Below are 17,422 nucleotides of genomic sequence, written 5' to 3'. Positions count from 1 at the left end.
TGTTTAGAAAAAACGTACTTGCTTTTTGTGACAGCAACAAAACTAATCTGTAGATTCTGCATGTTTAATGTGTTATTTGCTTGTACTTTTAGCTGTCTATCTGCAAATCTGGAAGATTTAAAAAAAAAAAAAAAAAGAAAAGAAATCTAGACAAAATGATTAACATTAATTTGAAATGGTAGATGCCTGAATGCTAGTGAATTAAAATAAAATGTGTTATTTGTCCTTGTGGTCGACAAAACAGGCATGCATTGTGTTTGTTTAGTTTAAATAAAGTTGGAGGAAGGGAGTTTAGAGCAAGAGAAAAGTGAGTATTTTTTTTTTCTCTTCACTAGTAGAGGAAGTCGAAGAAGAATTGTCTCCCTTGCATCAAATAAAAGTTGTCTCCCTTTTTTCATAAATCGAAGTGGCTTGCGTTTTTTTTATGTATCATTATTAACAAAAGTCCTGATTGATTGTACAGTTTTTTTTTTTTTTTTTGTGTGTGTGTGTGTGTGTGTGTGTGTGTGTGTGTGTGTGTATTGTTTTGTCCTCCTCCCTTTTTTTTTTCTTTTTCTTTTAATCCGATTACCATTTCTTTTATTTCTCGATTCGATGATGTCCATTTGAAACAGTGATGGTTGGAGGGTGGGGTCTGCTTTGCGCTTTCTAATAGAAGTGTTTTTTTTTTTTTCTTTTTTTTTTCTCTTTTTCTTACCGTTGTCCTTTTGCAGCTTGTCGTCATCGTCTGTCGTCGATTGTGCATCTTCTACATTTTCCTCTACTGATCCAGCTAGTAGCAGCTTCCATCATCCAATTCTCCATCCCTTCACTCCATCGCCAGCATCAGGGGCCCAGGTCCGTGTCCCTAGCCTCAGTAGTTTGGGCACTTTTGCTCCCCACCCGTCGGCACCTCCAGCTATCGAGGTGACAGCACCATCTCCCAATATTGAAAAAAAACAAGCCCGAGTTTTATATGATTATGAAGCTAAGGATTTAACAGAAATATCCTTAACAGAAGATGAGGTATTACGTTTGGAAATTAAAAAAACTGAAATAATTTATACACTTTTCCTTCTTTTAGTCTCCACTTAGTTGCTCTGTTTTATTTTTTTTTTTTTTGAATTTGCTGCTTGTTAAGCTATAGTCGACAAATCGATATTTTTAAATATATCATTTTAAGCAAAAGCAATATTACATACTTAGCTGTCATGTTGAAAATAGTAATATACCCAAAAATTACGAAAATTCATCAAGTAAAACAATTGCTATTGTGTTTTTATAAAAAGTCTATCGATATAGGCAACAAATATTGCAGCCATGACACAATCTAAAATATTCTTTTCGGAGTTATGTCTCCTGCGTTTAGCCTCCTACTGCCTACTTTATAACGTCTAAGAAAAAAATGCGATTTTACATAATTTTCCGTAAAAATTACTTTTAACTAGAAATAACTTTCTACTCAATGATTTTTCTTAATTTTTGGATATATTACTATTTTCGATGTGACAATTAGGTACATACTATTTGTTTAGAACGACATATTTTAAAAAAAATCAATTTGTTGACTGTATCTTAACAAGCGCCAGTTTTTTTATGTCATGTATTCGATTCCTTCTCCTAAGTTAGTTTTAATGTTTTATGTTTGATCATTTTTTTTTTTGTTTTTTTGGCAGGCAAAATGTTTTTGTACTTTGTTTTCTATTCACTCTTTCAATCTGTAACTGATAATGGTTAAAACACTTAGTTTCAAATATTTATTAATAAAAAAAAATGAGCTCTTAGCACTTGTGATCCCACTCCTACCCGATGTACACACTTCAGACTAATCTGACAAGTAACAAAATCCCACCTCTTTTACTTTGAGGTTCCGAGATGCCGGAAAGCTTTCTACTCTGATAATTTCTTCCTTTGGACTGCTAGACTTTGGAATTTCCCCTATGTTTCTTGTTTCCCTGACTGTGCTAATATGAACAAGTTTAAATGTAAGGTAAACAGACATTTTTGCCGCTCAACTCCCTGCATAGTTCCCTGTAGACATGATCCCAATTAGTAGCCTCTAATGTCCAACTGACAACACCCCTTTGTTTTGGGTAAAAAAAAAAAAAAAAAAAAAAAAAACTTAATAAAATAAATTAAGAAATACCCCTTTGTTTGGAGTGTAAAAAAAAAATAAAATAAAAAAAATACCAGAATCATGCAAAGATTCCATGATAGCTTTCTTCATCTATACCAGATTCGGCCCACTACAGTCTTTAATCCAGCCCATGGAACTCTTATATTTTAATAGTTTCTTCCCTCGAACAGCTACACTTTGGAATTCCCTTCATTCTGCCTGCTTCCCTGGCTGTACTGATATGCAGAAGTTTAAATGTAACAAACAAATATCTTGTTAATCTTTCCTAGGCACAGCCCCAAATAGTAGTCCCTTACGTCCAAGTGGTGATATGCTTTGTAAGGGGTGAACATGAGTAAAACAAAAAAAAAAAAAAAAAAAAAAAGCATAAAAATATCCAGGAAATATTTTAAAATGGAAATGTATGAAAATAGAATAGTGGTTTTTCTTTTTGTTCCGAAAATGATTAAAAGAATGAGGTTTTGAAGAACCAGTTTCAATAAAATCAAAGCTACTGAGCGAAATCGTATAAAACATGCCCAGGTCATTTTTTTCTTTTCTTTTGACCTGCATAGCTCTAAAAAAAAATTAGCATAATGGCCCCTGTTCGAAAACTTTGCAAACCCCTGATCTATACAATAATTGTCTTTGTATGATAGAAATAGTATTAATACAACTTTTTTCATCTGCATAAACAAGTAGCAGTTTTCAATTTGATTGCAAAATAGTTTTTAAAAAATGAGACATTATCTTCTGGTGCCTTATTTGATTTTTCAGATTTCAACTATATTTCTAAGATTTCATATTTAGTTTCAAATCAAAAGCACAAAATCTACCAGATACTGTAATTATTTTTTTTTATTTTTTATAACCTACGGACGCTAGGGTTTCATCCTTCCAGAATCATTAGTGCAGGAAGTTATGATTACTGCTGGTCATGGGATTCGAACCCCACAACCAAACTAACCTTGTCTCCATTAGCAAGGTACAAACCACATGGCCACCGTCAACCATAGCGATATTCAAATGAAATTAAACATGTATAAAGGCATAAACGTTCTACAAGAACGGCCTACAGTGATCGAACGACACAGTCTTGCACAAATGATCAACTTTTTTCATTTCAACAGACAGTGTTGAACTGTTAAGAAACTTCCTTCTTAAAGAGGCAGAAATAATATATGACTGGACTTAATGAAGATATTGAACAAAGCCAATCTATGAAGATAGTTTTTTTGTTTTTGGGGTTTTTTTTTACATAGGCATCGCCACTTATCAAGGCCAAGAGGCCACTCGAGGATAAGGGTGTACAGTAGACAATTGGACAATATAGTAATCGTTAGTAATGGAAATTTGGTAAATTTGTTAACTTATGTGGAACGGCTCATCAAAAACTTGTTTATGTTAAACTTGAAGAAAACCATATTGTAGTCAGCTGGAAAGCAGGAAAACGGAAAACAATTCCACGGGCGTGCAGTTCTAAGAAAGAAGCTTTGTTCATGGAATCTACGTTTACGTTTAGGCACAGATAAAGAGTGGGGGAAATTATTGATTGTGTTTTCTGCTAGACGGGTGTTTCTTGTGAAAGTTTGGCGAGGGGGGAATCATAGATTGAAGCTCAGTCGAGCACTTGCCATGAAAATAATGATAAAGCAGAGACAAACTCGCAAAAGCTCACTCTGGTTAAGAGGAGCAATTCATATATTAACTGAAAGATGAGGAATAAAAGTTGAGGGAGGATAAGAAGCATTTAGCTTCGAAATGGCATGACCTAAAATGGTTTTACTTTTTCTCCTCTTCTTTCCTTATTAATATTTATTTACGTAAACACCCTATTTCTAATATATGCAATTATTAAGTTTTATATGTGAAAACCATCATCAGTGCACACCACTCCTTTGCCTCCTTCCACAAAATGTGTAATTGTAGATGTTATGCTTTCGTACATGTTGCTTCCGACACCACTGCTGCCTGCATGTCATCAGCGAAATCTGCCTTTTGCCACATTTAGAAATATTCTCGTTCGAAAATAAATTCTGCTATTCTTTTATTCTTTTATTACAAACAAGTTGTGAAATTATGGTTTCAAAGATGTGACCAAGTTTCTCTATTAAACATTTGCACTAACCATGCAGCCGAAATTATTCAGATTTTACACGAACTGTCAACAGTATCAGACGTGTTCTCTCTCTCTCTCGCTCTCTCTCTCTCTCTCTCTCTCTCTCTCTTTCTCTCTCTTCATGAGGGGCCTATCCCTCAGGTTAATACCACCACCAAAATGAAGAGAAAAAGACATGCTAAGTCATAATTGAATAAATTGTTTTAAAAATGAAAATCTCAGAAAAAAATGATTTTAATCATTTAATAAAAAATTTTTTATATAACCTTCGGTTTTATAAATTTTTAAATTAAACTTGTGAAATAATCTTTTATAAAAAGTGTGACCCAGTTTTTTTTTTTTTTCTTATATAAACTAGTTGTTTTTATGCTGCATTGCTGGGTGAAACTCTTAAGTTTGATTTTTTTTTTTTTTTTTTTTTTTTTTTTCAGAACTTTTGGGAACTTTAGAATTTTTTTTTTAATTTCGGCACTGTTGGAATGAATTGTTTTATATATTAAAAATAATTTAAAATTGAATGTTATGTTTAAAATAGTTATTTTAATTAATTTTAAATTTAAATAAAAATGTATTAAACGAGTAAATAAGACTAATTATTATGTTAAATACAAATGAAGTCAATTTTATCATTTTTCTTTTTTCATATTGAATGAACAGTTTAAAATAAAATAATAAAATTTTGATTAATTCCAACTAAGTCCTTCCATGAACATAGGGATTGTACCTGCTTTTAATTCAGTGTTGGACAATAAAGCTAGCAGATGTCACTGCCCTATAAAAAACGGAGTTGGCTGAGAGAGTTAAATATATTTAAATAATAAAATAAAAGCATTTTTTTAAGTATTAATGTATATTTTTTTAAAGTATCAATGTATATATTTTTTAACTATCAATGTATATTATTTCAACTCTTCTATATTTTTGTTTTTAATAAAAAAAAATAAAAATGAAATTGGTTAAAAATTTGTTAGATACAAATATATATCTAAGTAAAATTATATATAGTTGATTTTCTTTTCCATTTCTTTTCAAATGTGATCCTTAAAATGAAATAAAAACAAGATCTTATTTATAATATAACTAGAAGAATACCCGTCCTAGGACAGGTAAAATCAATCTCCCCAAACAGAACAGTTTTGTACCACTTTTGGTCCTCTTACAAAATATTTTCAAAAATCAGATATCTCAATTTTCATGAAGGGCTTCCACACCCTTTTTTTACCCTCTTTGCATAAAACTGAATCAAACTAGATATAGAGCACATTTAGACCCTCTATGCCTAGTAGCTGTGTTTCCAAAACTCATAATGATCAGGTGATTAGTTTAGGAGTAAATCCTATACATATAAATATAGAAACATATGCAAATACTTAACTTTATATATAGATTTTTAAAATATTTTCATAATAAAACTTTTGTATTTCAATATCAGCCTATCATTGGTTTTTAAAGTATGCACAAAAAGATCAGCATAAAACTGTTGAACACACACACACACATATATATATATATATATATATATATATATATATGTTTTTATTTATTTTTGTTAGTGATACTTTCTTGAATGAATTCAAGTATTTATACGAAAGTGCATTTTTACCTAAATGCTTGTTGGGAATAATTTTCCCATTGACCAATCTGGTACCTCCTTAATGGGGAGCGGCATATATATTATTTTTAAAATATAATTATCCACTGACACATGTTTCACTGTCTACGACTCATCAGAGTGGCTGAATCTAGCTATATATATATATATATATATATATATATATATATATAATAAAACATGTACACCTACCGTAAAGAATAACATGCTTTGCCAGTGTTTGCACTAACATTCATATAATCTATCTGGGTGAAGTAAAACCAAAAAAAAAATGAGAGGAAGAAAACTTCCCAAACTGGAAAAGTTTCTAAAGAAAGAAAGAGATGTATCAATCGTTACAGAAAAAAAAACAAAAAACGTCTCATTATGGAAATAGTGGGGAAGTTCTTTCCAAATTCATTTCAAAAATAGCAGAGAAGGAGTTGTCTGACTTGCTATTTGTTTTTTACTTTCCCTTAAACAATTGAAATGATTTCGTTCTGCACAGTTTTTATTTTCATGAAAGGAGAGAATTATATATATATATATATATATATATATATATATATGGTCATTGTTTTGTTTGTTTTTTTTAGTAATAATCATAATGTGAGAATGTTGCCATTATATTCAGATTCACTTACCGAATTGATAGCGAGTTTTTACTCCCTTGGATGCAAATATCTGCATTAAATCGCACCTTTTAATGGGATGCATGCATATATATATATATATATATATATATATATATATATATATATATTATTTTCTTCACTTTAGGTAAACAAAATTACCATAAGTCACTACAATAAATTTACTGTTTCAGTCTTAAAAGACATCGTCATTTAAGACTGAAACAGTAAATTTATTATAGTGACTTATGGTAATTTTGTTTACCTAAAGTGAATAAAATAATATCTTGCTCTTTTTAATTGAACACTATCAAGAACCTTGTTGAAATTCAATGGTTTTTCCTTTCGGATATTTTTAACCTGGGCTAAATATATATATAATAATTTTTTACATACATAAGTTATCAGTGGATGCATGTTTCTTAACTAGCAGTCATCAGCATGGCTTGACTTTGGCAAGGATTGAACCCACAACTACATGTAGAGGTATATTTATGCTGGGCATAGAACCACGGTACAGTAGATTTGCAGGGGTTCTTCAATAATTTGTTTAAATTTGGGTCAGAATTTGTGACTGTTATTATTAAATTATGATAATATTTCTCAGTAATTATGATGTGTTTCACTTAGATGTAATTCTAATTATTTATTTAAAATGATTTTAATTTAATAAGAAATTAATTTGCAACACCTGCACATCTTTGCACGCAAACTTTTGCCAATCACAAACTGTTTTCACTGCCATTTTTCCAGTTTCCTGTCAAAATCTTTACTCGGAAGCAATCTTGTAGGCGCCATTTTATTTTATTCAAAATAATATCTTCATTTTATTTTATTTTATTCAAAATATAATATCTTCATTTTATTTTATTCAAAATAATATCTTCATTTTATTTTATTCAAAATAATATCTTCATTTTATTTTATTCAAAATAATATCTTCATTTTATTTTATTCAAAATAATATCTTCATTTTATTTTATTCAAAATAATATCTTCATTTTATTTTATTCAAAATAATATCTTCATTTTATTTTATTCAAAATAATATCTTCATTTTATTTTATTCAAAATAATATCTTCATTTTATTTTATTCAAAATAATATCTTCATTTTATTTTATTCAAAATAATATCTTCATTTTATTTTATTCAAAATAATATCTTCATTTTGTCAACCAGAACCTTCTTTTCCAATCGATATTTTATTGCACTGCAATTTTTAATTTCTCGTTCAATTTTCTATGATTAAATTCAACTTTTGTGATTGATGCTAACTTCGGACTAAGCAGATTCTTTTCACTTTTGAACTGTAACATTTTTTCTCACGAAATCACATAAACATTGCTTCCATTTTTGTTTTCCCTTGCTGAAATCTGTTTTTTTTTTTGTTTTTTTTTTTTTGACGCGTGTCATTTTCATGGACTAAAATATTTGTTTTGATGACCAGTTGCAACAATTCTGCTGCTGTACTTCATTTTCTTCACTTTAAAAACAAAAAACTGCCACCATTGCTGTTGTTGTCATGCTTTCAATTTCGTTTTTGTTTTTGAATCACGCAGAGCAACAGCGTCTTCTTTAATTTATTCATTAGTTGCCCAGTCTTTTTTTTTTTTTTTATGTATTGCCAAACATTTTTATGAATACAATATTATATTTGAGCAAAATTATTTTCAAAGATTTACTTGCCTTTATAAGATAGAAAATTTATTAATATTATATGTTCATGTTGGGACGATTAATCAGGAATCTGAAAAATCGGAACTTTTGGGGTATCCGAATCGGAAAAATCTGTACCTATTTTCCGATGCCAAAAACGATTTTTTTTTTTATTTACTTTTTTTATTTGATTTTGTTTTTAAGCAAAATCATTCCACTGCTGGTAGTAAGGATAAAATAATAAACATTTATTGATTTTAAATTTCCACTAAAACTAGAATATATAGATCCCCCCCCACCCACTTCACAAGGGTATTTTTATGTTTGAGAAAATATCTGCACATTTAACATGTGCTTTTAAAACGAGAAAACAATAACAACTCTATTGTTACATATTTAAAGATTTATAAAGAATCAGAATCTGTAATTGGATCGGAATCAAGGAAATATATTGGAATCGTCCTATCACTAATATGTATGTAACGTTGTCATTCTAATGGATCCAAATTTTGTAGGTAGACAATCGCAAAGAAAATGGGAACTTTGGTACAAACTTTTCTTGGTGAATGAAAGAGATATTTATTTTCTTCATTTCATATACCCAAAACAGCTTGCTGTCAATAAACAGCACCAGACAAACTTATATCGTAACCTTGTCCCCTGGTATGCTGACCATTTTTACAAAGTTTGATTTTTGAAAGGAGTAGCAGGAGAGAGAAGCCTCACATGTTCACCGAACATAACTTGTCAATTGCCACGTATCGTTTTCTTTTTCTACCTCCTTTTCTTCCAATCTTAATCCCTATGCATATGCATTTGAGCCAATGACGTTATGCTCATGTCACACCACCAAATGCTACATGTTACATCTATATAAAATGTGGCTCAAATATTAGATGAAATTGCATCCTTCCATTTTAGAGTCTTACATTTTACACTGAAAACTGAGACATCGCTGTCGCCAATACACATAAGACAGTACGTATAATGTTTGAAAGACGCTGCAGTCTTTATGATACCTCTAAAAAATACAGATGTCCCTGTGGTATGGTTAATTATCTTTCTAGTCCTAAAAATGAAACCTGGGCACTAATGGATTAACTTTGCCCTATCAATTTAAAAAAAAGATTATTTTTTTAGATTTTGGTAAGTATTCTTCAGTCGTGTTTCTTTCAGTCGTCTTTTCTTTTTAAATTGGTTTGAAAATTTTTTTTGACATTTGTTTTTGTCTTTTTCTGCCTATATCTCACTTTTCTTTTGTTTTTTAGCTTTTTTGTTTTTTGCACTTTTCTAAGTCTTACAGACTTATTATTTCTTAAACCTTTTCTAAAACATTCTAAATAAAATCTTTGATTTCAGTGAAAATAAATGTTTTTATTTGCCTTTAAATTTCATAGTCTTACATATTTGTAGTTTGCAATTTGTCTCAATTTACTTGCCTCCCCACAAGGGCAGAATTAGACAAAATGTTGATTTTTCTTTTTTTTTATGTGAAAATATATAGCTCTCACAAAATAGGGGTATGCTGGATTAGGACAAAATAAAAATTACCACAGTATAGGACAAAGGACAAGTTTAGTATTGCATATTACAATTTGAGTTTAGCCGAAAGGTTAAGGAAATTTTATTTATTGATTTATTTAGTTTAAATGACAATTCTTTATTTTTAATATTCATTTTGCATAATATTTTTGGATTTTTTTTTTTTTTTTTTTGTAACCAGTTTTTAATTACAATTTCAATTTGACAATTGTTTTTAATCAAAATTTTCTTTTCTTTCCCTTTTTTTTTTTTTTTTTTTTTTACTTTATTGAAAAATTAAACCACAAAACGTTTCGTATGAATTTTATTTTTTGTGTTTGCAATGATTTGAATATTGCATAGTTTTGTGAATACGATGAATCTTAATGTCTTAACTGATGAAGTTAAAAGAATAAGAAAGAAGAAAAACACCTTAAATTTTTTTCTTATCAAAAACAATAAATCATCATCAAGTGATTTCCTGCCTGGTATTGACGGCTATGACTCCATCTATCTATCTATCTATCTATCTATCTCACGAGGCATTCATGAATTCATTATTGCCCATTATTTTTGATGTTGCCCGGGTGTTCAGATTGTCAACGTATGTTTCTTGCAATCGTAGAGTAGTGTGATGACAATCAGGTGTTCTGATTCAAAACCCTGTTCATGCTGTTTCTCGAATAAAAAGTTTGATGTATAGTCCTAGCTTTCTTTGCAGTTGTTCAGACAGTAAGTTGCAGTTTCTTTCTGCCTGAGCAGTACCCATACTGGGCGATTGTCCTAATTATCGTACTCTCAGCACAACGAAATATGAAACTATGAACAGAATTATTCCTGATTGCTTCCGTATTCGATCATTCACCTGCTTTTCATAACCTTGCATTACCCTGATCGGGTGCTAAGTGGTTTCTCGACCATGCCCAAGGGTCTCCTACAGACTAGCTTAGAGAGGCACCTTACTTTTCCTTTGACAGTAGTGCTGTTCCACTACCTATAATCTATATATCTATAAAAAGGAGAATGTGTGTGAAAGGGCACTTCTCAACCTATATACTCAATGGATTTTTGATCTACAGACTTGAAATTTGGTATATAAGATATTCAGACATGTGGAAAACTTTTAAATCCGTTTTCGTCTGGAAAAAACGACTGCTAAAAGGTCAAAATTGAAAAAAAATTAGTACTTGGAGGTCATCGGATTTTTATCTATTTTTCAACTGTTTCATGATTGCGCATGCACAAATCTTTCACATGACAGCGTCCTTATGTTGAGAATAAGTAGGTTTGAAAACATTTTTTAAAGATCATAGCAAACTGGTCTAATGGTTATCGTACTTGATACCTTTAGGTTTTGGTTTCGATTATAACTTGACTATTTTTTTTTTTTCCTTACAAGAAATGAACTGTTTAGAAAAAGCATGATACTTGCATGCACATGTCTCAGTTTCTTTTCCTTTTTTTTTTTTCACTGTTTTGAAAGGAATTTAACGTTACATTTAATACCTGCAATATTTCTGTTCATAATAAATAAGGAGTCTGCATCAATTAAAATATATTTTTGTGTATTTTATGACTGGGCAACGCCGGGCGGCTTGCTAGTATATAAATAAAATATAAATATTGTAAGATGTTTTGATGTAACTTTTTTGGATGTTTTTCGCCTTTTTCTCTCTAATATAAGTTTTTTTTTTATTTTTTTGTTTCAGTTATTAAGTGTTTATCATCTTCCTTCTTTGGGTGTTGATTATATGATGGCCGAGAAGGGTCACCAACGTGGCAAGGTTCCTCTCACTTACTTACAACTCCTCAACTGAAGCCGGCTGCCTTTTTTTACTCTTATTCTGTTTCACAACCAGCAGGAAAGCACCCGCTTCATGGCAAACCAAAACACACTTCAACCTCTCGGACTTCAACAATTCCTCATTGGCTTCCTAAACTCTTTAAGTTATCAAAATATATTCTTAGTGTCTCAGACCAACCTATCAACTATCCCTTACAAATTCTGTACGATTTCAAATCTTGGTGTATCTTTTTCGGTGCTTCCCCACACCCCCTTTCCGTTCCTTCCCCACACCCCCTTTCCGTTCCGTCTATCATTGACTGGGAAACTTGGCCTGGCCGTCGAGGGATGAATCTTTTATTTTTTCCAGTGGATACTGACTGACCGATGTGGATCGTGTCCATTTATGCAAAAGCAGTTGTGTCCATTTGTGCTTTCTATTTCATATTCCAGCCTCTTTTGTTGAAGATGGTTTTCGGCCATTCTCTAGCTATAACTCTTTTTTTATATATATATATATAAATGGCTGGTTATTGGTGGAAAAATAAAAAAGAAAAAAAATGTTTAATCTTAAAAATTGATTGAAATAGATTTAAAAAAAAAAAACATCACTGACATTTATTCTTAATAAACTTAGCTTGTGGGTTGGACTGCTATACCGCAGGTTCCAGGGCAGACACTCTCTTCTTGCCTGCTTGTGGACATTTTAGATTAAAAAAAAAAAAAATTGGTGAGGTTAGGTTTTCCTTCTTTTTTTTTTCTTTTTTTTTTTGCATTAAAAAATGACAGTTGGTTATTAAAATAATTTTTAAAAAGAATATTTCTTTGGCTACGTTTTTGCCTCTCTCTGATTTAAAAAAAAATAAATAAATAAAATAAAAAAAATAATAATAAATTAAAAATAATAAATTAAAAAAAATTAATTTAAAAAAAATTAGTAAATTGTGCTACATGTGCGTGCATGTTAGTTTTCTATGAAATAACATTTTTCATTTTATGTCGCAAGATATAAATGATGAGTTATTTAAACTTGTGCTCCATGATTGTATCTCTTTGAATGGTTTTATGAGAGAGGAGGAAAAAATATATTCATGTAGCAATAAATTTTGTTCTAAGAAACTTTCTCGAAGACTTTTTTATTTTTTGATTGTATTTTTATTTTATTTTTTTTATTGTATTTTGTTTGTTTCTGAATTTTTCAGATAAGGGTTGATATGAGATGCCATCAATAAGTTTCCAGACTTTTTTGTACACGTATTTAAAATTGTTGTAAACTCTTGAAAATTCAGTATGTTATTGCTATATGAGATGACTGGCTAATTTTTATTATTTCAGGTTCAAATAAACATCTACAGCAGGAATTGGAATACACGTTACTAAAGCCTGATTGTCACAGCTGGTGAATTTCAAAAATGCAATCTGCACATGAGAACACTTTAGAAGAACGATATGCAATAAAATTCTGTTTTAAACTTGGAAAAAAAATGCCACAGAAACGTATGGAATACTTCAGATTGCTTTTGGACCATCCTGCATGAATCGAGTATCAGTTTTTGTGTAGCATAAAAGATTTAAGGAAGGCAGGGAGTCTGTGAGGGATGATGAGAGGTGTGGAATGAATAAAGAAATCGGAACACTAGAGTTAATTGGCCAAATAAATAATTTCATGGATAAGGACCGTCATGTGTCTACAGAGACAATAAGTGCAAAGTTTGATGTCAGTGTGGGAACTGTACAAACAATTATTCGCAAGGAACTGAAGATGCAAAAGATTTGCACAAAGTTTGTCCCAAAGGTGCTCCGAGATCATAAAATATTTAACCAAGATGTGCATCAAGACAGTTCCTCACCCTCCCTATAGTCCAAATCTTGCTCCCTGTGACTTTAGGTTATTCCCTAAGCTCAAGGAAAACTTTAGAAGCTGTTGCTATAAAAAATTTGAGGAGATGAAAAAGGTTGTGATGAGGGTCATTGGCACGTTCACACTTTCATGTGTCCTTTCAAAAGTTGTTGGAACGATACAACCAGTGCATTGCAGCCGAAAAAGATTACTTTGAAGGCGACTAGAGTTTCATGTGTGTACTATCAATAAAAGTGCCCATACGAAAAAAAAGTCTGGAAACTTATTAAAGGCATCTCATAAGTGTATAATTCAAAATTACATTTTGCTTTTAGACATAAATGTGTTATTAATATGTCAGTAAGAATTGCCATTTCTTTAACTTGTGGTCATCGTCGTCGTCGTCATCATCATCATCATCATCATCATCCTCTATAACAAAATCAGAAATGTTTTTATTTGTTTTTTTAGGACGGACATACATTTTATAACCAGGCTTGGGTTTCAATTTCATTGACTGAAAAAGAAATAAAAGTGAAAATTTAAAAATATACATTATGAAGAAGCAATTTTAAATTTAAAAAACACATTGGGGGGGGGGGAGTATAGAAGTCGTTCCAGACAAGGTATGAAGTCACTTCATGTAAAAAATCTAATCTTAAAAAATAAAATGGGAGAAGGTAGAATCGGTTTAAAAAAATATCACGTCCGAAAGAAATCCCATCACCAGTGTTTAATCATCTGGATTCCAAACAGGTTAGCCAAAACGTAAACGGTTCGGGAGGGGTTACAAAACTGGTTGACAAAAACGTCCATCTCTAAAGTTTCTTTTCAACTTCTATTTACTTCTTGTAATAAACATTGCCTTTCTCAAAAGAAGAGTTTGTAGTCGTCAGAATATTATTAAACAAATCCACTTTTGCATCAGACGAACTAATCTTTTGTCCATCCCGACTGCCACTGCCGATCTGAAACTTTTTCTGGCTACGTGCAAAAATGGTTGTGTTCTTATACAGAGTAAAATTATTAAAAGTGGCTTATCATTAATTCTTCTATTATTTTTTTTTCATTTAAATTTCGATTGTGTTTGAAAGGGAACAGTCCAAATTGCAGATTTCATATTTATTATTACAAAGCCAATTCTCTATTGAATATTATATTGTACCTAATATATATAATAATATATAATACTGATTTCAAAAGTTTTTAAAAAAACATGACTTGGGTGCCATCAGCTAGAATCAAAACTAAAACATTTAATGCTCCAGATGCGTTCTCTACTGTTTGGCCTATCGACAGATTGATAAGAAAGATTTATAAATATTTTTTAAGTAAAATAAATATATTGACAAGTTGAAATGAACATCTTGCATTTCAACTTGTCAACATATTTCTATACGCGTTATTCATCCACCCAAATTTTGTAGGCGTTATACACCCATCCAAACAAAGACTTTACTCATTATAAACCATCTTTGGTGTATGATTACTATTTCCTGTTAATTCTAGTGTTATGTGATGAGAGTTTAAGAGTTCATCGGTTAAATATTTTCACACACACGCACACACACACACATATATATCAACTATTTTATTTTTAGAGGTCAGTGCTTTTCAACCTTTTTGCTGGATCGGAACCCCATGGAAACATTCCACTTGCTCATGGAACCCCTATGCAATAATTTAGTTGTCTTATGCAACAAAAAGCAGCACTTAAAAAATAAAATGAAATGAAAATATTCATGACGTCGATAAGAATATATAAAAACAAAACTATTGGTGGCAAGATAAAATAATTTTTCAAATGTAACGAGTTTAAATTATCTAAAACAATCATTTTTTTTTTTAAATTTTAAATATGCATATATTAATAAAATAGATTTTCAAAATTGAATTTAACATTCTGTTTATTTGTTTCTTGTTCATATTTAGAAATTGCGGAACTTCTGGAATGTACTGGTGGAACTCTTAGGTTTTGCGGAATCCTGGTTAAAAAAAGTGATATAGATTATTAACTAAAATAAAAGGTAATTCTATTAACCTTCATTATCTATTTATTAATCTACAGAGTCAAATGAACTTTTTATCATAGACAACTTTAATTATAATGGAAAACAGACATTCATCCATTGTTCCGTTATAACATCGTTAAAATTAGACATAAAAATGTATTATGGTCAACAATGGGGTATAACTTGTTGGTGTCATGGCACCAGAGTATTTAATGATTTGTTTCGCTAAAGTCACCCCCCCAAAAAAAAAAAAATATATCCATACGGTAAAAATTGTGGGTAAAATAGAAATTACACACCTGAAGTTATGTATTTAGAAATGCCGGCGATATGATGAATATACCAAGGCATGTTAGCACTTTTTTTTTTTAATTTGACTCTTAGCTGCTTTTAAGTTCTTTTCAGCACAACCCAAAATAAAAAATGAATTTCTATTTAAACGTTAATGTTGCCTGTTGTCATCAAGTTATCTATCTATGGACACATTTGAACTTCCTATCACAGCCAACTTGAATTATTATGGAGAACGGATACATCATTCCATTATGTATTAAAGATAATTGGTGATCAATGCTTTTAAGGAGATGAGTGGTCTCAGCAATAACATGTATGGATTCTGCCAAATAGAAGTAGAGAGTGTGAGCCACTTAGCATGTAGTTGTCAGGTTCTGTTCAGAATGCGGCTGCTATACAATGCTACACCAAGGAGTTTGTAAAGATCTCCACTAGACCGTAAAATGATGAATATCAAATATAATAGCAAGTCCTAACAACATATACACCAGAAAGAACATCCGCTATGATTATGCAGTTTATACAGCTGCGTACCTAGGAAATGAAGCTCTTAAACCTGACCTAGTGATATGGGACAAGGAGGGAGAAGCAACCTTAGTAGAAGTTAGTGTCTATAACGATGCTGGGTTAAACAAAATGGAGCGAAAAAAGATGACAAATATCAAGGTCTTATGTACGACATGAAAAGAAACTGGAATCTTAGGAAGATTTTCATCATTTTAGTAATTATAGGAGCAACCGGATTGATAAAAAAAAAGAATTTCAAAAACTACTTAGCAAATATAATCGGTGAACCAAGTGCAAAAGAGATACAACCAACTGCACTTAAAGGGAGATTTAGAATCTTAAAAAGATCTCTCGGTTGGAATATCTGCGATAGTGGGTAAATGTCTGGCATCTGGAAAATGATAAAACAATTGAAAAAAAAAGTCTTATAATCTGACAGCTGTTCAATCTGTAAACAGGAAGTACATTTTGATTTCATCTTTAGACACTGGGAATTAATTTTCGTAATTCTATAGAGTAAGTCAAAGGTGAAGGCAGTAAAATAATATTTCAACCAGTCGCATCTTCTTCAGATGTTTCGTCCAGTTAATGTTTTCATTCATATATAATTTGATGATTTTTATATTGTGGTGGATTAATCTGGAACCTATATTGAATTTCGAACTGGATGTATTGCACAACGGATAAAGGTGTTGAGGGAACAATCAGCTTTACCTTTACTCACTTACCTCAGGGTCAAATCTTCTTAATTGTGAAATTTTCACAACGTTCTTTGGATTGTCCAGCTGCAACCATGTTTTGATAGAGTTTTCCAGTTCCTGGAGTTGAACATATTTGTGCTCCCCATTTTGTTTCTCTCGTGAATTTTCTGATTTAGAAACCTGTAGTCCTTGTTCACACCTAAAAGGGAGATTCGGTACCATCACTTTAGTAAGCTGCATCTCTCTCTCTCTCTCTCTCTCTCTCTCTCTCTCTCTCTCTCTCTCTCTCTCTCTCTCTCACACACACACACAAAAAAAAAAAATATGAGTGTAAATAAATATCCAACTCTGCTCTCGTGGGGAGGCAAGTAAATAGGAATGCTAAGAAATACCTTATCTTTATGAATATCCCTCCTTTTTTATTGACTAATGTTTTTATCACTAACATATGAGGGGGGACGAGAGATTGGAGTCTGAACTCCAATCTCTCGTCCCCCCTCGCCAATCTTTCACGAAAAACACCCGTCTAGCTGAATCCACTGTGAAAAATTTCCCCCACTCTATATCTGTGCCTAAATCAAAACGCGGATTCCATGAACAAAGCTTCTTTCTTAGAACTGCACGCCTGTGGAACTCTGTTCCGTCTGCCTGCTTCCCACCGGACTACAA

At 31.3% G+C, this 17,422-nt stretch overlaps 2 protein-coding genes across 17 annotated transcripts in view; one reads left to right on the top strand and one right to left on the bottom strand.

The window, feature by feature from the left end:
• LOC145248306 (endophilin-B1-like) overlaps nt 1-12,522 on the top strand; it is a 407,921-nt gene extending 395,399 nt beyond the window's left edge. For all 16 annotated transcript variants that reach the window (XM_080110211.1, XM_080110210.1, XM_080110204.1 and 13 more), the window contains 2 exons: nt 714-1,005; nt 11,326-12,522. In XM_080110211.1, coding sequence (XP_079966337.1) covers nt 714-1,005; nt 11,326-11,433 — 400 coding nt within the window. In that variant the 3' untranslated portion in view covers nt 11,434-12,522. The remainder of the gene's footprint in view (nt 1-713; nt 1,006-11,325) is intronic.
• LOC145248305 (uncharacterized) overlaps nt 12,114-17,422 on the bottom strand; it is an 89,847-nt gene continuing 84,538 nt past the window's right edge. Inside the window, exons 8-9 of the mRNA XM_080110195.1 lie at nt 16,781-16,952; nt 12,114-13,756 (exon numbers count right to left, since the gene is read on the bottom strand). Coding sequence (XP_079966321.1) covers nt 13,589-13,756; nt 16,781-16,952 — 340 coding nt within the window. The 3' untranslated portion in view covers nt 12,114-13,588. The remainder of the gene's footprint in view (nt 13,757-16,780; nt 16,953-17,422) is intronic.

This window comes from Euprymna scolopes, chromosome 26, assembly GCF_053919585.1.
Source record: "Euprymna scolopes isolate OS-2025 chromosome 26, ASM5391958v1, whole genome shotgun sequence".
Classification (NCBI taxonomy): domain Eukaryota; kingdom Metazoa; phylum Mollusca; class Cephalopoda; order Sepiida; family Sepiolidae; genus Euprymna; species Euprymna scolopes.
Note: the sequence above shows the minus strand (reverse complement) of the source record. Positions and strands in the feature narration are given on the sequence as shown.